This window comes from Schistocerca nitens, chromosome 1, assembly GCF_023898315.1.
Source record: "Schistocerca nitens isolate TAMUIC-IGC-003100 chromosome 1, iqSchNite1.1, whole genome shotgun sequence".
Taxonomy (NCBI): Eukaryota; Metazoa; Arthropoda; class Insecta; order Orthoptera; family Acrididae; genus Schistocerca; species Schistocerca nitens.
The window spans coordinates 1,011,776,292-1,011,801,319 of record NC_064614.1 but is presented as its reverse complement, the minus strand read 5'-3'; the positions used below and the strand labels follow the sequence as shown (position 1 = coordinate 1,011,801,319).

Below are 25,028 nucleotides of genomic sequence, written 5' to 3'. Positions count from 1 at the left end.
GGGACACTTTGCTTTAGCTTCGCACCTCAGGGCAAAGTTATGTACTACTCTTATTGCTAAAGTAAAGGTGATTTTAATTCACACTGCAGTACCGAGAGATTTTCACCTTTTCCTGCTCCTACCCACATGCCGCCTTCCAGGCGGTATACAAAAAAGTCCTTCGACGATGACCTGTTTCAGTCAGTAATGACCATCTTAAGATCTGTTCTACACCATGCCCTAGTGTGATAAAGCTATAATACCATCATCAAAACATAGAAATACACTCAGCAAAGCGTCATCATGTAGAACTAAAATATGGTTAAAATAGGCCACATTGTTGACACAGTCATTTTGCAACTGGTGTTACTGTCATAGTAACGCCACTTGCAAAATAACTGTGTGGACGATGTGGCCTATTTTGCATTATATTTTAGCTCTACATGACAATGATTTTCTGAGTGTATTTCTATGTTTTGATGATGGTATTACAGCTTTATCACATTAGGGCATGGTGTAGAACAGATCTTAAGATGGTTATTACTGGCTGAAACCAGTCATCATTGAAGGACTTAATATTATGATCAAAGACTGGAATAAAAAAACATTTGACAGTACCTGGATCACTGTTTATATTTGCAACTATGATGCAGCTTGTAAAATAACAAAATGGAAAAGATATATTGCTACCGGCCACACAGAGGAGCCATGGAGTCGCAGACAGACACAGTGGAAGAAGGCTGCTAAAATATTAATGCTTTCAGACAAAGTCCTTCCTCTGCAGTAGAAAACACATTCACAAGCACAACTCACATACACTTGGCCACAGTCTCAGGCTGCTGGAGCCCACTGCAAATGCCTCTGACAGAGCTGGGATGGGTGATGGGGGTAAGGATGAGACATGACATGGGAATGGAAGGTATAGCAGGGTTGAGCTGGGGGAAGACGCTAGGGAGATCTTAGTGCTGCCTGTTTGAGCATGTAGGGATTTGGAGGGGACAGGATATGACTGTTGGGTACAATGTCAGGAGGCTGTGCTGGGGGAAGGTGGGGGAGAGGTTTCATGAGGAATCATGAGGGAGAAAGGGAGATGAGAGAAACAGGAAATGGAAAATGATTTGTAGATGGGTTGGAAAGATAGAGGGCATGTGTAATGTTGGAGTGGGAGCAGAGTAAGCTGTATGCATGGGAGACAGGGACTGCCGAAGGTTTAGGCTAGGAGGGTTATGGGAATGAAATTCTGACCCGTGCAATTTAGAACATCTGGTTTTTGTAGGAAAGATCCAGATAACACAAGCTTTGAAGCAGTTATTACAGTGACACACATCATATTGGGCAGAATATTTGGCAATTGGATGGTCCAGTTGTCTCCTGGAAACAGTTGAAGGGTGACCATTCATGTAGACAAGCAGCCCATTAGTTGTCATGTCCACTTAGAAAGTGGCACAACGGTTGCAACTTAGGTGGTAGATCACATGGCTACTTTCGAAGGGTAGGGGGAGGAGATGCCTGTGATAGGACTGGAGGATGTATGAAACATGTCCTGCGTCTTGGTCTACTGCAGAGATATTAGCCATGATGCAAGGGGTTGGGAGCAGGAGGGGAGTAGAGGCAAACAAAGATATTGCATAGGTTTGGTGGGTGGTGGAATACAACTATGGATTAGGTGAGGATGATAGTGCAGAAGATATTCATTTCAAGGCTCAATAACATGTAAACAAAACCCTGGTGGTGAATGTGACTCAGCTGCTCCAGTCCTGAATGCACTGAGAAATGAGAGCAGTGCTCTCTTGTGGTCAGACAGTGGGTATGTGGGAAATGGCAGGTGAATGGAAAGACAAGGCATGAGAGATCTGTTTCTGGACAAGGTTGGGAGGACAATTTTGGTCTGTGAAGGCCTTCATGAGATCCTTGCTATACAGGGTGAGTCACTAACTATTGCCACCAAGAATAACTCCGAAAGTATGATAACAGCTGAAAAGTTTGTGGGACAAATATTGCATGGGACAATGGGGGCCATAATATGATGATGGTTTTTTGTTGCTAGGTGAGGTTGCTTCAGAGATATGAAGATCAACTTTGATTTTTTTAAATGGGATGCTATAGTTTGGTAGTTATTTCCTGACAGCAGCTATCGAGACAAATCCAATAATGTGTAACAATAAGGTCTTTGAAGGTCAATGAAGGTCACAAATGTGGCATGAACATCCATTTACAGAAGGTGTTCGAAGTGATGACCATTGGTATCAATGCAGTGCTGCAATCTTCTTATCAAGGATGGAGTGGTATTCCTTATCACATTGGCACTTATCGAAGCACATGCTCTGACAATTCTCTCTCGCATATCTTCAGGTGTAGTTGGAATGTCTTTATACACAATGTCTTTTACGAATTACCACATGAAAAAATCCAAAGGTGTCAAGTCTAGTGAAAGAGCTGGCCACAACACATCTCCTCTGCATCCAATCAAATGATTTGGGAATTGTCTCTGCAACTCATTTCTAGCTATTAGCAAAAAATGTGCCAGATACCCATCATGTTGATACCACATTCTGTTCCTTGTTCCTAAAGGTACTTCTTCCAATAACAGACTTAATGTTTCTTGCACAAATGTGGTGCACTTCCTACCATTAAGATTTCCTTTGATGAAATAGGGACCTATAATTCTGTCCTCCAGAATCCTACACCATACATTCACCGACCACGGTTTTTGGTGTGCAACTTGCTGCAGCCAACATGGATTTTCAGTTGCCCAATAATGCACATTATACAAATTAACATTTCCACAGCCCATGAATGTAGCGACATCAGTAAATAAAATCAAATTAATAAATGTGTCACCCCTCTGAATCTGAAGCTGAGGCCATCGGCAGAATTCAATGCGATGCATACAATCTGTACCAGTTAATTCTTGGGGGAGACTGATATGATAAGGATGATATTATGGTGATGGAGAACATGAACAACGCTACTGTGGCTCATGCCAGATTCCCTTGCGACTTGACAAGAACTAACACAAGGATTTCGAACTGCAGTGGCAAGAGTACCAATTTCCATTTCCTCGTTAGTAACTTTCCTTTGCTGGATATGTTTCCGATGTGTTAAAGATCCAATTGTTCTCAATTTATCATACACATATTTAAATGTATGATGTGTAGGGTGAGTACATTGAGGATATCTTTCAGCATACAAGTCTCTAGCTCTCACTGAATTTTGTTGGCATTCTCAATAAATGAGAAGCATATTGACTTGTTCTTCAAAGGAATACATCATTCACATTCGCTTGATTCAATGATACTAGTCTTACCACTCCTATTAGTGTTGTATTGCGTAACTGTCGAATGGTGTTTACAAGTCAAGGGCACATTAGATGGATATGCCATATTCAGCGAATATTTACTATTCATACAATATTATCAGAGCATGTGCTTTGATAAGTACCAAAGTGATAAGGAATACCAATCAATCCATGATAAGAAGATTGCAGCACTGGATTGATACTAATGGTCACCACTTCAAACCCCTTCTGTAAATGGATGTTCATGCCACCTTTTTGACCTTTGTTGACCTTCAAAGACCTTACAGTTACACATCTTTGGATTCGTCTCGATAGCCGCTATCAGAAAATAAGTACCAAACTATAGCATCCCATTTAAAAAAACAAAGTTGACTTTCATATCTCTGAAGCAACCTGACCTAGCAACAAAAAACTAACGTCATATTATAGCCCCCATTGTCCCATGCAACATTTGTCCCTCAAACTTTTCAGCTACTATCATACTTTCAGAGTTATTCTAGGTGGCAATAGTTAGTGACTCACCCTGTATTTCGATAGGGATTGTTCATCCCTACAGATGTGACACCCACATGTGCCTAGCCTGTATGAAAGAGACTTCTTGATATGGAAAGGGCTGCATCTGTCGAAGTGGAGTTATTGTTGATGGTTGGTAGGTTTCATGTGGATAAAGTTAGTGATGTAGCCATCCTTGAGGTGGAGGTTAACATTGAGGAAGGTGGCTGGTTGGTTATGGAGGACCAAGTGAAGTGAACGAAGGAGAAAATGTTGAGCTTCTGGAAAAATCTGGATAGGATGTCCTCGCATATGTCCAGGTCATGAAGATGCCTTCAGTGAATCTGAACCAGGTAAGGGATCAGAGATTCTGGGTGATTAGGAAGGATTCCTCTAGATGGCCCATGAATAGATTGGCAAAGGGCAGTGCCATGTGGGTATCCATCGCTGCATCTTGGATTCATTTGTAGGTGATGCCTTCAACGGAGAAGTAATTGTGGATGAGGATACATTTGTTTATGGTGACCAGGAAGGAGGCAGTAGGTTTTGAGTCTGTCAGACTTTGGGAAAGGTAATGCTCAATAGTGGCACAACCAATAGCAATAGGCATGTTAATGTACAGGGAGGTGGCATTGATAGTGATGAGCATGACAACAGGTTGTAAAGGAACAGCCTGATTTTTAGAGTTGGTAACAAAAAAGTGTTTTCACTGTAGGGATTGGGAGAAGGAGAGATCTTTAACAAGCCCAGCCATGACTGAATTTAAGAGTGGGTTGAAAGGTAAGGCCTTTGAAAAGGACTGATAAATCTGTTGGATTTAGGCCTTAGCAGAACAGGATCACAATCATGTTGCAAATCAAAACCTAAACAGACCCACAAACAGTCATGAATCTGTCCTCCAAAAGACTCAGTCCCACAGGAGTATCAATCCTTTCCAATGGCCTAGCCTCTTGACCCACTCCCAAATTAAATCCAGCTACCTAGTTGAAAACCTTGTCTCATTCTCCTGACCCCTACAGTAGAAATGTGTTTTCCACCAAATGTACCAATCAGGCTCAATCCAAAGCCATCAGTAGCAGTCCCTCACCAGATATATCAAGGATCTCATGGAGACATTCACAGACTAAAATTACCCTCCCCACCTTGTCCAGAAACAGGCCTCTCTAATGTCTTGTCTCTACTGTCACCTACCACTTCCCAAATACCACTGCCAGGCCACGAGGGAGCATGCCCCTCATGACTCAGTACCACCCAGGACAGGAGTGAATGAATCACATTCTCTGACTGAGTTTTGACTACCTTTCATCATATCCTGCAATGAATATCCTCCCCACTATCCTCCACTTTGGTATTGTGTCACTCACCACACATATGTAATATCATTGTTTGTTCTTACTCCATTCCTGATCCTCACCCTTGCCTCATGGCTCCTATTCCTGCAATAGAGCTAGATCAGAGATAGTCAATTTTTTGTTATGTATCACACAGTTTTGTATCTTTGTTATTACTAGAATTTTCTAGCTGCTCACCAGGAAAGCTTCAGTGCCCACTATTGGGTGATATGTACCAGGTCGACTACCACTGATCTAGAAACAAGACCTGTTCCATACATCCTCCCACAACCACCCTCTCCAGTCCTGTCACTGGCATCCCCTATTCCATCAAAGGTAGGGCCAACTGTGAAAGCAGCCTTGTGGTCTACCAGCTAAGCTGCAACTATTGTGCTGCTTTCTATATGGGCATTATAGCTAATGAGCTGTCTGTCTGCATGAATGGTGACCATCAAGCAGGGTCCAAAAGACAAATAGACCACCCATTTGCTTAACATGCTGCCCAACATGATGTGCTTCACTTTAATGTCTGATTCACAGCCCGTGCCATCCATCTATATTCTTCCTACCAACACCAGTTTTCCTAAATTGTGCAGATCGGAACTCTCCCTGCAACATATTCTCCATTCCCAAACCCCTGGCCTAAATATCTGGTATCTCTACCTCCCATACATATCCCCTTCCCACTCCAACTCCAATTCTACACACATCTTTTATCCCACCAATGCACCTAAAAGCCCTTTTCCATTCTGTACTCCTCTCCTCTCCCCTCCCCCCTCCCTTCCCCTCATAACTTCCCATACCCCAGCAGAGCCTCTCAATGCTGCATCCAACAGTGATATTCAGTCCCCAGCAAATTTCTACATGCTCTGACAAACTGCACTAATATTTTCCTCCACCTTTACCCTACTATCCCTCCCCATTCTCTCTTAATGCCTCCTCCTTACCCATACTACCCATACCAGCAGCCATCTGCTGTGTAATTGCAATTGCAATTGCAAAAAGGTCCAGAGCCCTGCACCAGTGACCAAGTGTTTGTGTTTGTGTGTGTGTGTGTTTAATATTTTAGCAGTCTTTTTCATTGTGCCTGTCTGCAAGTCAGTGCTTCCTCTATGTGGTGAGCAACAATATATTCTTTCCATATTGGTGTTATTGAAATATTTAGATAGCTCTAACTACTATCTGCATCTGCAAGATAAGGTAAGAGTTGAATGAAATGATCAATAGGGTGCTTAGAGTAATAACTGTGACTGAAATGGCATGATTAATCAAAAGAATCTAGCCAAACTTAAATATAGCATTAAATGTTTATGGAAACACACATAAAGAATAACACTCATTCTACCTCTAAGCAGTAACAACAGTAACATTCACATGATAAGTAAACAATATGTACTACAAAAATAGCTGTAAAATTCAGAAGAATCTAGTAATAGTATCACTCCTCCAAAGGGTTTTACACGAGTAAAACAACATTAAGGAATTAAATAAAAATATATTTAAAAACAAAGATGATGTGACTTACCATACGAAAGCGCTGGCAGGTTGATAGAAACACAAACAAACACATTCATACACACAAAATTCAATAAAAAGTATGATATGGAATACGATATGAAAGTGAGAAGGTGGAAGACAAGGAGAGAGTAGCAAAGCACTGGGAGGTAGGAAATGTGGAGGAAGGTTGTGCTCAAAGACTGATGAGTTGGTGCTGGGAGTAATGTCACCAATACTGAAGCAGCTGTCAAAATTTTTGTTGCTACACACAGACGTTCAGCAATCAGGTGTGAAGTTATTGTTTGTCACAGTTTGGCACTGGACATTCAGGCTGGCAGATTGTGTTTCATACCCTCATACAATGTTGCACAGTAGTTGTAGGACAGGAATGGGCAAGGGTATTGCATAGGTTGAGTGGGTGACACAAGAACGGGGAAGATGAGGATGGGAGTTTTGGTTGGATATTCCTCACCTTAGGTCACAATGAAAGGTAATCAAAGCTCTTACAAGGGATGCAGAAATGGAATTATGGGTTGGATACCCACCAGCTCAGGCCACAATGAGAGGTAACTGAAACCATGGGTAATGGAGTATTAGTCAATATTTTTCTGACAATGGTGACAAACTTTTTTGCCTTATAGAAGGAACTGGCGTGAGAGACCTGGATCTGGACAAGCTGGGTAGGGTATTGTTTGCCAGTAATAACTCTGGCAATGTGTTTTTGGACAACTCCTGCTTTCTGCTGCAGAAGCAGTACCAAAGGGCACTAAGTTTCTCAGAAAAAGACTTCAATTTGGAATGATAGTTTTCAAAATTGAATTACTGTTGGTATTTCATGCATTTGATGTGAACAAAGGTTTTTATGGGACCACCAAGAACCAACATCCAGAAAGGTAGCTTTGTGAGATGACAGGGATCAGTTGGAGCAGGTTTGGGTGTAGACACTGAAGTTCTGGAGTATAGGACCAAGGTTATTGTTGACATGGGTCCATACAATTAAGAAGTCTCTAATGAATCTATAGAAGTCACCAATGAATCTAAAGCAGACAAAATGATTGTTGTGTTGACTTGATAAGCCCTTGAACAAGTTAAAATTCAAAGATTCGTTTGTCAATTTGTCCCTGAAGAAATAATTACAGATGTGGAGGGTTTTCTGTCAGTAGTATGCTTCAAAGGTAGTGTTTCACATTAGCAAGACTATGTGCATGGGTGGTACAGCCATTGCCACCATCCTCTCTTCCCCTTTCTCTCTCTCTCTCTCTCTCTCTCTCTCTCTCTCTCTCTCTATCTCTCCAATTTTGATGTAATTGTCATTTTCATGTCCAACAGAAATTCAGCAAAACATAGTCACAATATTTGTCATGATGTATAAAGGATTTTGTACAATAAAATATAGCCTTGTAGGAAAAAAAGATCTCATTTATTACTGATAATATTGGAATTATGAAGGAAAGAGTGTATATTCCATTGTGCACATGGGCATGCAAAAAAATTTAGAAATGCCATTGTGGATGTATCAGACAAGTTGGACTTTAGAAGATCCATTGTGGTGAAGAGTTCTCTGCTTCCCCAGACCTTTGGAGAGAAGGACTCTGCAGTAGTGAGGAAACGGATGGTTCAGATGAGCAACAGAAAGTGAAGTCAACAATCCAGTGATGGTAATACACTTTTCAGTCATTCAGATATACCTTATCACACTTTCATAATTGAAGTGTTTTTCATAACTGTGGTACATGATTTTATTTACATATGTTTGACAGTGGTATGATCTGATCTTATCGTAGAGGAGTCAGGTAGAACATTTCCAGAGCATTACAAAAAGGGTGATTATTTTTCCAAATAAAAAGGCTAACAGTTAATGTATATTTTGTATTAGGAATTAATCATTTGGTGGCTTTAATTTTCTTTTTCTCCCTCTTTGTAAGATTTATCTTTATTTTTTTAGTTCAATATATTTTTCACCAAGATGATGAAAATGTTCCAACATGGGCTTCAAATAGATGATGAAAATGCTACTACATCTGAATTATTAATACTGTGTGAAGATGCAGTATTAATGGATGACTGGATATGACAAACTTGTAGTGATTTTTCTTTATTCTTTATTGTTGTTGCAATGGTGGGAGTAAGAATTAGAAAAGGATACAGTTTGTGAAGATATACACATTAATGAAATACATTCAAATAATTTATTATTATTATTACAGTGAGGCCATCTATAATCATGTTAAGTCTTGTTATATTGGTCAGTGAATTTTGCTTTCTTTGACAGCCACACTTCCTTCATTCATTGTGAGTGGACATGCTTACATTCCTCCATGCATAGTTGCTTGGCTTGATGCAGCCCATTTGTCACTATCTTTTTGCAGAAAACAGCCTTGTCACAGTCATATTTGGGTCTGATTTTGTAGGAGTTGTGGGTCTTGTTTAGTATTTCTAAACCAGGGCATTTTGGTTTTGGGGTCTGAATCAAAAAAGTGGAAGATCTCCTTGGTAAACCTGTTTGCATCCATTGGGTGAAGATGACAGTAAAACCGTGCATGTGATTTGTGAATTGTCTCTGTAATTTTCTCTGTTTTGGCAAAGACTTCCTTGCTGGATTTGTCTTGGTGGGTGCCATTCTTGTAGTTGGATTCCATGATTGCTATAATGATTCTGCACTCTTTTTTCTCCAGTTCTTCAAGAAGGTTTTTATTTGCACTTAGGGGTAGGCTTTCAGCTTCATACACAATTACTGGCTTCAGAACTGTTTCACAGTGATGTATCTTAGTGTTTTGTGAAAAGCATTTTCCATTGTGGGTCACACTCAACATCTGGTAGGCTTGTTGAAATTAACATATTTACTCATTACGGGTTTCCATGTCTAGTCCATTTTTCATAATAATCTCATCCAGGTACTTAAATTTTTCTACACTGGAGAGTGGGGTTATTTGATGTCATTAATTCTTTCTGTTTTTCTGATGATATCTGCAGGCCAGTATGTTTGGCAGTTTCCTTTAACAGTTAGATCTGAATGCTAGCATTTTCTACGTCATTTGACAGAATTGGTATATCACTGGCAAAAGCTAGTCAGTCTACCATGATTCTTTTGCATTTAGTTCCCATTCTTACTGGACTTCAGTCAGTTTCCATCAGTCTTCTTCACCAGTCCTGATGACTTTTTTCTTTTTCAAGAACACAGTTGAAAAGCATCAGAAACAGTCCACTGACTTGTCTGACTCCTGTTTTGATAACAAAGAACTCTGAGACGAAACGTAGGAAGTTCATCTGGGAGTTAGTAACTGTCTGTCAGGTGGTTCTACTTAATGCTAGTAAGGTCAGCCCAAATTCCTTACAGATGTTGAACAGGGCTTCACAGCCTATTGAATAATAGACTTCCTTGAAGACCAAAAAGGCTGATATGTACTGTTTAGACCTATAAAGTACAGTATCTGATGTTGCTTTTGATGTTATGGATTTGTTCTCCTGTTGACAACCTTTCCTGGAGCCACCTTGGTATTCCGATTTTTGATACCTGACCTGGCTTTCTAAGCACTCCTGGATGACAAACAAGAGAATTCTGTTGGTTACCGGTAGGAGGGATATTTCTCTGTAGCTGATGTTTTTCATGGTGCATATCTTCTGCAGTGGATGGATTAGAGCTGTTTTCCAGTCTTTGGATAGGGTTTCCTCAATCCAATTTTTTTTTTTTTTTAATTTGCTGTTGGAACATTTCAGCTGATTCCTCAGGACCTTGTATATGCAGTTCTACAATTATTGATTCTTCTGCAAGTGCTTCGTTGCTTTCGAGAAGGGGAGTGTGGCACTTAATTTCATCTTGTTCACATGGTCTGGACTCTGGGAACCAGAAAATGGGTTTGTTGGCCTCAGTTGGGCTGCTGAGTTTATTTCAATCATCATCATCATCATCATCATCATCATCACCACCACCACCACCACCACCACCACCACCACCATCACCATCACAGTGTTCATCATTACCGTAATTATTATTACCACTACCACCACTGCAGTATTCATTATTATTGTCATTATCAACTATGACACAAACAGAGCAGATCAGATAATGTTTAGCCACTTACCTTGGGCAGTTTACAAAATTTTAACACACGGAGAGCATTTGTTCGAATGTTTTCCATGCTGTCCACACCCAGTCTCATAACAAAATCATCTCCCACACCAATTGAAAATGTAAATTCTTCTGTCACTTTTGCTGCTTCCCTACTCAAAACACCAGCTGCAGAAACAAATAACTGATTAAAAAACAACTTTTGGTAACAGCAATGCTACATCATTTTGTAACAAACGTGAAATACAACAAACAATAAAATGAACCAAAGTGCCATGTGTGGCTGGAGATTTCAAAGTAATTCACAAGATATGTTAGATATACTGTCCAAGACAACAAATGCAGCCAGTTTTGAAACATGTATTAGAGCAGTAAATGCAATATGAATTTTATTCCTTAGCTATACATAAACCATTTGAAAAAACTAACAAATAACAACTCACTGTCTCCATAATGATATTAAAAATCTCACCAGAGTTTAGCTGAGCAATAGTCACTTTAGCTTGTGTTTCATGACTATTGTGTGACTTTTCTATGAATTATGTATTAAGATAACATGAAGCAAATGGGAATTCAGTTTTGGTGAATGAAATGTGCTGCATAATGTAACAAAATAGCCAATAGTATCACAGACTCTGTTCCAGTAATAAAAGATAAATTTATCAATACCAGAGAAGGTAAGTTGCTACTCACCATATAGTGGAGATGCTGAGAAGAAATAGGCACAACAAAAAAATTCACACAATTAAAGCTTTCGGCCATTAAGGCCTTTGTCAGCAGTAGACACGCATACACACACGCATGCACACACACACATTCACATAAACGCAACTTGCACACACATCAGCAGTCTCAGAGAGCTGAGACCACACTGCAAACAGCAGCACCAGTGCATGATGGGAGTGGTGACTGGGTGGGGGTAAGGAGGAGGCTGGGGTGGGGAGGGGGAGGGATAGTATGGTGGGAGTGGCAGACAGTCAAGTGTTGCAATTTAGACGGAGGGCAGGAGAGAAGGTGCAGAGGGGGGGAGGGCGGGGAGGGGGTAAGCAGTGGAGAGGACCGAAATAAAAGAAATTAAAAGACTGGGTGTGGCAGTTAAATGATGGCTGTGTAGTGCTGGAATGGGAACAGGGAGGGGGCTGGATGGGTGAGGACAGTGATTAATGAAGGTTGAGCCCAGGAGGGTTATGGGAACGTAGGACGTATTGCAGGGAAAGTTCCCACCTGCGCAGTTCAGAAAAGCTGGTGTTGGTGGGAAGGATCCATATGGCACAGGCTGTGAAGCAGTCATTAAGATGAGGGATATCATGTTTGGTAGCAAGTTCAGCAACAGGGTGGTCCACTTGTTTCTTGGCCACAGTTTGTTGGTGGCCGTTCATGCGGACAGACACCCCTTACCTCATGGCTCATACCCCTGTAATAGACCTAGGTGCAAGACCTGTCCCATACATCCTCCTACCACCACCTACTCCAGTCCAGTCACTAACATCACCTATCCCATCAAAGGAAGGGCTACCTGTGAAACCATTCATGTGATTTACAAGCTAAGCTGCAACCTCTGTGCTGCATTCTATGTAGGCATGACAACCAACAAGCTGTCTGTCCACATGAAGGGCCACCGACAAACTGTGGCCAAGAAACAAGTGGACCACCCTGTTGCTGAACATGCTGCCAAACATGATATCCCTCATCTTAATGACTGCTTCACAGCCTGTGCCATATGGATCCTTCCCACCAACACCAGCTTTTCTGAACTGCGTAGGTGGGAACTTTCCCTGCAATACATCCTACGTTCCCGTAACCCTCCTGGCCTCAACCTTTGTTAGTCACTGTCCTCACCCATCCAGCCCCCTCCCTGTTCCCATTTCAGCACTACACAGCCGTCATTTAACTGCCACACCCAGTCTTTTAATTTCTTTTATTTCTGACCTCTCCACTACTTACCCCCTCCCCCCTCCAAACCTACTCTCCTGCCCTCCGTCTAAACTGCAATACTTGACTGTCCGCCACTCCCACCATACTATCCCTCCCCCTCCCTGCCCCAGCCTCCTCCTTACCCCCATCCAGTTGCCACTCCCATCATGCACTGGTGCCGCTGTTTGCAGTGTGGTCTCAGCACTCTGAGACTGCACACGTGTGTGCAAGTTGTGAATGTGTGAATGTGTGTGTGTGCATGTGTGTATGTGTGTCTACCACTGACAAAGGCCTTAATGGCCGAAAGCTTTAATTGTGTGAATCTTTTTGTTGTGCTTATCATGACTCAGCATCTTCACTATATGGTGAGTAGTAACTTTCCTTCTCTGGTATTGTTACATTCCATCCTGGATTTTCCAAAGAAAAATTTATGTATTTTATGATAGCACACCACAGAATGAGTGCAAGTACACACAGTTGTACAGAAGGAAAATGCCACCTGGACGTACAGCATTCATACTGGAGGAAGCTAGAATATCATTATGAAGATTACATGCTCACAGAAGTCTTATAATTTGACAAAGTTTCTTAGATACTGTTTTATAATTATTTAGTTCATGTCAACAAGTTCAAACATTTCTGTTGATGTTCAAATGTAACCAATTCTATGAATTGTGAATTGTTGTTTATTTGTCTCATAATGTGCATAATCTAAATCATTTGATTCAGGTACAGGAGACACATCAAGTTGTGGTAAAATTTCACCATAAACAAAGAACAGCTGATATTAACAAACAGCATAATCATAATAATACATTTATGTTATATATACATGCAATAAAATCTAACACTTAATTACCCCTTGCTCAAATTATCATTTCATCGTCTTTGAATTCTTCTATTGAACAGTAGCATTTCTCCCACAGAATCTACTGTAGCCTAGTTTTTAAAATTTCCTGCCTCATTATAAATATGTTTTTGGCCATTAACTTGTTATATATTGTCATTCCCATATACTGTGGAGTCCATGTATATAATTTCAACTGGTGTGTGAGAAGCATAAAATTACTTTTGTTTCTTGTGTTAGATGTATGGTTAAAACGATTCACCTCAAATAATTTCATAAATGTAAATGGAGGGAACAATTAGGATTTGTAGTTTCTGAAATAATGGGTGACAAGACTCTGTTTGCTGTGCAGTACACATGTATTGGAAAGTTTTCTTTTGCAGTTTCAGTATTTGAGATACACTACTTATACTTCCCCAGAAAATTATTCCATATCTAATAACAGATTCAAAATAACTATGACAAGCAATTTTTTTGTGTACTCAAGTTGGTGGAATTTGCTAGTATTTGCACTGCAAATGCAAAACTGCTTAGTTTATTTGATGTGAAGTCAATATGTGGACTCCAGTTTAAATTCTTGTCTAATTTAGTCCCAGTAATTTGACCATGTCAGCTTCTTTCATTGGTTTTTGCAATGTTGAGTTTCAACCCATTTAACTAGAACCTGTTTTCTAAGGTATCCAGTGTGCTTTCAATGGAGCTCGGAATGTTTTCTGCATCATCATCTTCAATTGAAACAGAAGTACTGTCTGCAAACACAACTTATGGGGAATCTATATTTATGGGTTTGTCATTTATGTAGAATAGCAACAAGAATGAACCCAAAATGGAGCATTGAGGCACTCCTTGTGATACTGTACTCCATTTAGAATAATAATTCACTGCATCTAAGATGACAGTTACCCTTTGTTTTCAGTTGTGTAAGTATGATGTTAGCCAATTTAGAGCATTGTCCTTAATCCCACATTTGTATAATTTATAGCTTAGCAAGTCAGAGTTCACGGAGTCAAATGCTTTTGTGGGATTGCAGAACATACCGGCATCTTTACTTCTCTGATCCAATGATTTATCTATCTTTCCAATAAATTTATTTACTGCCTCTAGAGTGTTTTTTTCCTGGTTGAAATCCAAATTGGTTACTTAATAATATTATTTTTTACAATAAATTCTTTTTATCTGGTTTGCAGCTACTTTCTCTAACACCTTTGACAGGACTGGGAGAATAGAAATAGGCCAATAGATTCCCATCCGTGTCTTCCCTCGACCCTTTCTCGAACAGAGTTCTGACTTCAGCATACTACAAAACATCGGGAAAGCATCCCTGTTCAAAAGAATGGTTGAATAGTTTAGTTAGGGGAGGTGCTATTATGCCATACATTGTTTTAATCACTTTAGTGGGTATCCCATCCCACCCAGCAGAGTTTTTATTTTTTAATGATAATATAACATTTTTCATATCCTTTATTGTGACTTTTTTAAAATCTGTAAGATACTCAGATTCTCGGTGGATTCCAAAGTGATTTACTTTACTCTGGTTATGTACCAACCCTGTATCAGGCAGCTGGCTACAGAATTTCATAATTGCAGGACCTCACTCACTTTGTGTTCCTTGCAGGAGTGTCAACAAGCATGAAACAAAATGGCAGCATTTCATCACATTAGCAGATCAGGCGGAGAGCAGGACATTAGTGCTTTGCATGAACTGGGTAGCTAGCATAAGCAGAAGCTTAGTAAAGCAGTACGAGTGAGAAGTCTCTCATCACCTCGTTACACAAAGTAAGAAGCCGCATTGCTAATGCCAGAAGGAGTATCGAATATTGCTACGGACCAGTCTGTTGGGGTAACAATGTGTTGAGCAAATAGGGCATGATGTGAAACACTGATACAGTCACATTAGGAAAGCCTATGCTGTCATTACAAGTGATGTTGGGTCAACACCAGTCGATATTTCACACTATAAATACTCCAGCATTTGAGTTCAGAGGGGAGTCGGTAAGAAGGATCGATGACGTACTCGATTCTCTGACACAGTATTCATGTGGCGTATAAGTCTGTTGTAGATTTCCTGCCGAATATCGTCGACAGCCACCGGAGAGATGTCTTCCTCTCTGTAAGCACCAGTCGTGAGTTCGGTGCTGCTGACAGCTTCCAATGCAGACGGGAAGGCCTGGGGGGTCTTCTGTGTCGACTCGGGCCAGGACACCAGTGTTCCTGACACTTCAACGGAGCCACGAGGCCTACCTACATGGCAGGCTAGGGTCGGCACACTTCTCGACCACACAACTGTTGTCGCGGTTCAGAGAGTGGAGATGAGCCACAGTTACGGGGGGATCGAGAACCTCCGAGGCCAGTATGTATAAACCACGTATACACGCACCACCTTCTTCGAGTGCAGAGGGTGGAGATGCAGCATTCACTTCCTGAGTAGTTGCCAGGTGCTTGTGGTGCACCTGGACAAGCAGTGGCAGAGTACTGCTGTAGCATCACTAAACGAGAGATGTATTTGCAGAAATAAATGGTTAAAAGTTACTCTTCCTTTACTGTCCCCACTCTTGTACACAGGTTCCAACCACCTCCTCTTCCCTGAGGAACCAGCAAGTGGCGAACTGGGAGAGTGCCTCCTAACACACCATCCATCTGCCACACCTCCCAATAGTAACCACCTGCACCCTGATACTCTGTTACATCAACGTCTGACTTTATCACATTTATTAAGAATTCATTTGAACACTCTGATAAAGCTATCAGCTACTTTAATCCCAGATATTTCATTACTACTAACTATAACACCTATCTCTGATTTGACAATAGACCACACTGCTTTTGTTTTACTTTTATGTTGTACAATGAACTTCATGTTTGACATTTGTTTGGCTGCCTTCACAGCTTTTTTAAATATACACTATGTGATCAAAGGTACCCAGACACCTGGCTGAAAAGGACTTACAAGTTCACGGTGTCCCCTCCATCGGTAATGCTGGAATTCGATATGGTGTTTGCTCACCCTTAGCCTCGATGACAGCTTCCACTCTCGCAGGCATATATTCGATCCGGTACTGGAAGGTTTCTTGGGGAATGGCAGTGCATTCTTCATGGACTGCTGCACTGAGGAGAGGTATCGATGTCGGCTGGTGAGGTCTGGCATGAAGTCGGTGTTCCAAAACATCCCAAAGGAGTTCTATAGGTTGCAGGTTAGGACTTCATGCAGGCCGGTCCATTACAGGGATTTTATTGTCATGTAACCACTCTGCCACAGGCCTTGCATTATGAACAGGTGCTCGATCGTGTTGAAGATGCAATCATCATCCCCGAATTGCTCTTCAGCAGTGGAAAGCAAGAAAGGCTTAAAACATCAATGTGGGCCTGTGTTGTAATAGTGCCATGCAAAGGAACAAGGGGTGCAAGCCCCCTCCATGGAAAACAAGACCACACCATAACACCACCACCTCCAAATTTTACTGTTGGCACTAAACACACTGGCAGACGACGTTCACCGGGCATTCGTCTTACCCACACCTTACCATCGGATCGCCACATTGTGTACCACGATTTGTCACTCCACACAACGTTTTTCCACCATTCAATCATCCAATGTTTATGCTCCTTACACAAAGTGAGGCGTCATTTGGCATTTACCAGTGTGATGTGTGGTTTATGAGTAACCACTCAACCATGAAATCCAATTTTTCACAGCTCCCACCTAACTTCCATAGTACTGTCAGTGGATCCTAATGCAGTTTGGAATTCCTGTGTGATGGTCTGGATAGACATCTGCCTACTACACATTACGACCCTCTTCAACTGTCAGTGGTTTCTGTCAGTCAACGGACGAGGTCAGCCTGTATGCTTTTGTACTGTATGTGTCCCTTCACATTTCAACTTCACTATCACATCGCAAACAGTGGATCTAGGGATGTTTAGGAGTGTGGAAATCTTGCTTACAGACATATGACACAAGTGATACACAATCACCTGACCACGTTCAAAGTCCGTGAGTTCTGTGGAGTGCCCCTTTCTGCTCTCTCATAGTGTCTAATGACTACCGAGGTCGCTAATATGGAGTACCTGGCAGAGGTGGCAGCACCATGCACCTCATATGAAAAAGTATATTTTTGGGGTTGTCCAAATACTTTTGATCACATAGTGTAACTTTATAATGTTGAACACACTCAGTAAAATGTCTTATTTTGTGGTACTTCAATTCATTGTGGAGTTTTCTCTTTCTGGCGCTATAAATTTTTATACCCTCGGTTAACCATTTAAGTTTATTAGTCATTTTTCTGCATGTGGTTTCATTAAATATTGCAAGAAAACTACTTAAAAATTGTTCAAGCCACTATTACTCAAAATACAGTTGTTGTAAGGCCATTCAGCCTCTCAGCTTATTTCTAAATGTAATTGAATTTTTTTCATTGAAGTTACTTTTTATGTTGCTTTTGTGAAATGAAATTTTTTATTAATTTTTGGTAGTTCAGTGAATAATGCAGAGTGGTCAGAGATTCCCAAAAATATGCAAAATTTATAAACATCTTTAAATACATAATGTGTTAGAATATTACCAATACAGGTAGCTGACAGTGCATTTACCCTAGAGGGTTGCATGAAATTTATTTTGAAGCCAAAGTTTTTTTTAATTAAGTCAGTGAATTTGAACATCTCATTGCTTTCAACTATGATATTAATATTGAAGTTAGCATATTTTACATCAGAATCAGTAAGTGATTTCTCTCATCTACAAAAGCTTTGGCTAATTCAAAATTTTCATTTTTATTAAGAATTTTAATATTGTCCAATGTAAGCCAATGTTCATTGAGGCAAATAACTTTGATACTTCTACATTCCAATAGAATAATTTGTAATTTGTCCATTTTAGACTTACGTTTGAAAAGTCAGTACTTAGACAATTTACATTCAAGTGCTTTATGTAGAGACATTCTTTTCTATTTGTGGTCTTTTTTTGGATACCATTTAAGTCTTGCCATTTTTGTCACCAAACACTGTTACTCATCCCCATCAATTCTTATAAATTTCCACTATTTTGCAGAATGTTACACATATCAGTGAACATTTTACTAAAAGTTTTAAATCCTAACCTGTTTAAATACAAACCAGCTTTATCCAAACATTTACAGCTTAAGAATTTATTCAGATTTATGAACACGTCTCCTAGATCGTTACAGTTTTCATTTAAATCATGGTTTACTCTCTCAGTATATTGATCACTGACTGATCTTCTAATCTTCTATAAAAATGAAAAGTATTACCTTCATTTTCAGTTATGTTTGACAGCTTTTCCCTTGATATTTACTGGTGTGATAAATAGATGAAACGTCTTATGAAATTAAAAATTTGCACTACACTGGATCGCAAATATGGAACTGTTGTGGACAATGCTCTACATGCTGATCTATCCATGTACGATTCATGACATGACCTCACAGCTTAATTTACGGCATACCTGTCACACACTTTTGAAAATTCACAGAAGGTTTCCTGTACAGTAAAATTTTGAGTTAAAGACCTAGAATGGTAATCAGTTTTAATCTGGAAAAAAATTGAGCTCTTTCATTACCTGATAATAATTGCTATTCCTGATCAGCTCAGCATAAAATGGTTCAAACATATGCAGACATCCAATAGCCAATAAAAACAGGTTAAGTAGTGACTTCCTGTTGAATGGGCACAGTACAGCTTGTAGCCTAACTGCCAGACAAGTACAAAGGTACAATTTTGTATACCACAATCATAACTACCTATACTAGTAATATCACGGCATTCTGTTTAAACATACCACGAGGAGCAGTCATTATGTTTTATTATGACACTGCTGCTCAGAAAACAGTGTTTGACTGAGAGTGAACTAATTGACACATAAATACAATAGGTGCAACAACAATGAAGTATCCAAAAGGATTCAAACTAGTACGTTCTGCATCATCAAATATGAAAACAATTCACATTTCATGTCTGACTATGTGCAACAAGTCTGAGATCAAGAACTATACATAAGAGCAACACAACTTGTCTGCTTTCTATTGACATGCTCATTTTTGTGTAAGTTGCAGCCATAAAAAATATGCTGTGGAAAAAAGACCAAGATAGCAAATTTGATCAGTTAGATGAGGTCAAGAGTGATAACGTTACACATCTGTTGAAGTTTAATGGTCCATCATATTGTGTTTTACACCAGTTATGTGAAAATTCCCCTTACTTCTTGTTGATGACAACTGTTAGATGAAGCCATGCACTCACGGCTTGCAGGGTATAGACAGTTGCCAAGAACCACTATTAGATGGATCAAACCTGCTGGTAAATAAGTGTGTGAAGTGAAACTACTGGCAAACTGATCATTGTAATTTGATGCCTGTGACACAATAGAAGTGTTGGTACAGATGGCTATAATGTGAAAAATGTTCATGAAGCCATACAAAATTGTAGCAAGTAATGAGTTTTTGTGGCAACAACCAATGCGTCTCTGTGGGGAAACAAAGGCAGACCAAAGTAATTGGGCACTTGTTATTTAGGCTGTAAAATAATCAATGGCATGAAACAGTTTATTATAGGTTGTTGAGACACAGGGTATTGCATATGTCACTGAGTGGATGTGGTTCTGTCAATCTAATTCAGTTTTGTCATAGTGTGTGCTCAGAAGTAAATGTAGAAATCAGGCAGATTTGTGTGAAAGGCTCTTCTGTTCTTTATATTTCTAAGATAAGCACATCATTTTAAGATGTTTTGCATAATAATCCATTCCAGTTATATTGCTGTTTGACTGAGATTTTACAGACTTTACAAAAATGCATACATTTGTGCTTGCTACCCCATTAAAAAAAATTAACAATAATAATAAAAAAAATTCTGAGTTTTCGCCTACACTGTTGTTTTTGTTATGGTTCAGAGCACTTAATACCAAAGTTATTACTGATGATATAAAGCTATTTTTGATATTATTGATTATGAATCTGAAACTTGTAAACCTTTTGCTCTCAGTATTTTATAATGACAGTATTAGACCTGAGATCAGTTCCCTCTATGCTGGGCAATTTCTTTTCCTCATACTTCTATGATCTTTAAAAGATTTTAACTTTTTTACTTTTACATTCACTTCACTCAAATTTATCTTTGCAGTCATTGAGATCTTCTTTCTAAGAGAAACATCATGCTGTATTAAAATCAGTGTGAGTTTTGATGGAGACATGTGTCACTGAGGACTCTCTGATGAATTCCTAAACATATATTTTCTTTCCTAGAATAATTTATGTTCCTTTTTGAATGGTTGCTCATCCATTTTCAGATGTAACTAAAAATCATTGTTTTCTGTTTGTGCATTAACAACAAGCTGTGTACAAATTCAGGAATAATTGTACTGTAGGATCCATTTGAGGTGACACATTGCATTTGTTTCTTTCATTGTGCAAAACATATAGCTATGTTGTTTAACATAAGTTTACACACAACCCTAATGTTTTTACTTTTTGGAGCAGAGCGAAAACATGTCTGTACAAAACTGCTCATCCACTATCAATGGACTGATCAATTTTGATGCAGCTTGTAACAAAGCAAAGATACAAATATTAATCTGTCATGCCACACACTTCCTTAGTAATGTGGGCAGGCTTGATTCTTTTTTGTCAAGAGGGGTCTAGTGGAGCACATTATTTATTCAGTGTTTACAATGTAGAACCATCATTTCAACCATTTCTTCTTCAATGGAAACTGATGCCCAATCATCATGTCTTCTCCATAAGAAAAAAAAAGTTACTATTATTGTGTCAATTTACAGCTCTTGTTACCAGAGTACAGGAGTTTTTAATACTATATTAAAGAATGCACTCTTAAATGTACTGGTATTTATTATTTAAATCAGTAATACTTAATGCCTCCCATGAACCATGGACCTTGTCGTTGGTGGGGAGGCTTGCGTGCCTCAACGATACAGATAGCCATACCGTAGGTGCAACCACAACGGAGGGGTATCTGTTGAGAGGCCAGACAAACATGTGGTTCCTGAAGAAGAGCAGCAGCCTTTTCAGTAGTTGCAGGGGCAACAGTCTGGATGATTGACTGATCTGGCCTTGTAATACTAACCAAAATGGCCTTGCTGTTCTGCTACTGAGGACAGCTGAAAGGAAGGGGAAACTACAGCCGTAATTTTTCCCAAGGGCATGCAGCTTTACTGTATGATTAAATGATGATGGCATCCTCTTGGGTAAAATATTTCAGAGGTAAAATAGTGCCCCATTCGGATCTCCGGGCGGGGACTACTCAAGAGGACGTCGTTATCAGGAGAAAGAAAACTGGCGCTCTACGGATCGGAGCGTGGAATATCAGATCCCTTAATTGGGCAGGTAGGTTAGAAAATTTAAAAAGGGAGATGGATAGGTTAAAGTTAGATATAGTGGGAATTAGTGAAGTTTGGTGGCAGGAGGAACAAGACTTTTGGTCAGGTGAATACAGGGTTATAAATATAAAATCAAATAGGGGTAATGCAGGAGTTGGTTTAATAATGAATAAAAAAATAGGAGTACAGGTAAGCTGCTACAAACAGCATAGTGAATGCATTATTGTGGCTAAGATAGACATGAAGCCCATGCCTACTACAATAGTACAAGTTTATATGCCAACTAGCTCTACAGATGACGAAAAAACTGATGAAGTGTATGAGGAGATAAAAGAAATTATTCAGGTAGTGAAGGGAGACGAAAATTTAATAGTCATGGGTGACTGGAATTTAAGAGTAGGAAAAGGGAGAGAAGGAAATACAGTAGATGAATCTGGATTGGGGCTAAGAAATGAAAGAGGAAGCCGTCTGGTAGAATTTTGCGCAGAGCATAACTTAATCATAGCTAACACTTGGTTTAAGAATCATGAAAGAAGGTTGTATACATGGAAGAACCCTGGAGATACTAAAAGGTATCAGATAGATTATATAATAGGAAGACAGAGATTTAGGAACCAGGTTTTAAATTGTAAGACATTTCCAGGGGCAGATGTGGACTCTGACCACAATCTATTGGTTATGAACTGTAGATTAAAACTGAAGAACCTGCAAAAAGGTGGGAATTTAAGGAGATGGGACCTGGATAAAGTGAAAGAACCAGAGGTTGTGCAGAGTTTCAGGGAGAGCATAAGGGAACAATTGACAGGAATGGGGGAAAGAATTACAGTAGAAGAAGAACGGGGAGCTTTGAGGAATGAAATGGTGAAGGCAGGAGAGGATCAAGTAGGTAAAAAGACGAAGGCTAGTAGAAAGAAACATTGAATTTAATTGATGAAAGGAGAAAATATAAAAATGCAGTAAATGAAGCAGACAAAAAGGAATACAAACATCCCAAGGAAAATTAAAGAGACCTTTGGAGAAAGAAGAACCACTTGCATGAATAAAAAGAGCTTTGATGGAAACCCAGTTCTAAGCAAAGGAGGGAAAGCAGAAAGGTGGAAGGAGTATATAGAGGATCTATCTATACAAGGGTGATGTACTTGAGGACAGTATTATGGAAATGGAAGAGGATGTAGATGAAGATGAAATGGGAGATATGATACTGTATGAAGAGTTTGACAGAGCACTGAAATACCTGAGTCGAAACAAGGCCCCCGGAGTAGACAACATTCCATTAGAACTACTGACAGCCTTGGGAGAGCCAGTCCTGACAAAACTCTGCCATCTGGTGAGCAAGATGTATGAAACAGGCAAAATACCCTCAGACTTCAAGAAGAATATAATAATTCCAATCCCAAAGAAAGCAAGTGTTGACAGATGTGAAAATTACTGAACTATCAGTTTAATAAGTCACAGCTGCAAAATAATAACGCGAATTCTTTACAGACGAATGGAGAAACTGATAGAAGTTGACCTCGGGGCAGATCAGTTTCGATTCCGTAGAAATGTTGGAACACGTGAGGCAATACTGACCCTACGACTTATCTTAGGAGAAAGATTAAGGAAAGGCAAACCTATGTTTCTAGCATTTGTAGACTTAGAGAAAGCTTTTGACAATGTTGATTGGAATACTCTCTTTCAAATTCTGAAGGTGTCAGGGGTCAAATACAGGGAGCGAAAGACTATTTACAATTTGTACAGAAAGCAGATGGCAGTTATAAGAGTTGAGGGGTGTGAAAGGGAAGCAGTGGTTGGGAAGGGAGTGAGACAGGGTTGTAGCCTATCCCCGATATTCAATCTGTATATTGAGCAAGCAATAAAGGAAACAAAAGAAAAATTCGGAGTAGGAATTAAAATCCATGGAGAAGAAATAAAAACTTTGAGGTTCGCCGATGACATTGTAATTCTGTCAGAGACAGCAAAGGACTTGGAAGAGCAGTTGAACAGAATGGACAGTGTCTTGAAAGGAAGGTATAAGATGAACATCAACAAAAGCAAAACGAGGATAATGGAATGTAGTCGAATTAAGTTGGATGATGCTGTGGGAATTAGATTAGGAAATGAGACACTTAAAGTAGTAAATGAATTTTGCTATTTGGGGAGCAAAATAACTGATGATGGTCGAAGTAGAGAGGATATAAAATGTAGACTGGCAATGGCAAGGAGCGCGTTTCTGAAGAAGAAAAATTTGTTAACATCGAGTATAGATTTAAATGTCAGGAAGTCGTTTCTTAAAGTATTTGTTTGGAGTGTAGCCATGTATGGAAGTGAAACGTGGATGATAAATAGATTGGACAAGAAGAGAATAGAAGCTTTTGAAATGTGGTGCTACAGAAGAATGCTGGAGATTAGATGGGTAGATCACATAACTAATGAGGAGGTATTGAATAGAATCGGGGAGAAGAGGAGCTTGTGGCACAACTTGACTAGAAGAAGGGATCGGTTGGTAGGACATGTTCTGAGACATCGAGGGATCACCAATTTAGTATTGGAGGGCAGCGTGGAGAGTAAAAATCGTAGAGGGAGACCAAGAGGTGAATACACAAGCCAGATTCGGAAGGATGTAGGTTGCAGTAGGTAGTGGGAGATGAAGAAACTTGCACAAGATAGAGTAGCATGGAGAGCTGCATCAAACCAGTCTCAGGACTGAAGACCACAACAACAACAATACTTAATGATCCTTGATAGTTCTCTAAAGGGAAAAATATAAAGGAAAGAAGCTCTGGCTTCACAAGACACATATAACTATTTTCCTTCAATAACTGTCAGTATATAAGCACATGTGCAAATAATGCTCTTGTACACAGACAGCAGTGGATTGGTCTAATTAGAAAATTAGCAGTTCTTTTTTTTTAAGAGCAACTGTTAAGTTATGGTACTTAAAATGTCTATTTGCAACCAATGTCTTAGATATAGACCACACTTACATGTCTTCTACAAATAACTTAAGCAGGATATATTTATGACTGTTAATGGGACTTATAGTGATATTTTATAATATCTTATCCTATATCCTAATGTACAGCAACCTCGCAATTTTCAAGGTGAAGATTATCTGAGTATAGCTGGGCAAATTTTGAAGAAAGACAATAGCCAAGCCCAAAGTATACTGTTATGATTAGAGTGATTATTTTCATTTTGAATATGCTATTATGCATGTGACTCCTGTCTTACCACTGGAAGACTATACAACTACCTCTGCTGAAAGCGATTTTGAAGAT

General features: G+C 39.6%; 1 protein-coding gene across 4 annotated transcripts in view; it reads right to left on the bottom strand.

Moving 5' to 3' along the window:
* Window positions 1–25,028, bottom strand: part of LOC126195693 (diacylglycerol lipase-beta-like) — a 903,756-nt gene that overhangs the window by 41,591 nt on the left and 837,137 nt on the right. For all 4 annotated transcript variants that reach the window (XM_049934332.1, XM_049934324.1, XM_049934338.1 and 1 more), the window contains one exon: window positions 10,680–10,834. In XM_049934332.1, coding sequence (XP_049790289.1) covers window positions 10,680–10,834 — 155 coding nt within the window. The remainder of the gene's footprint in view (window positions 1–10,679; window positions 10,835–25,028) is intronic.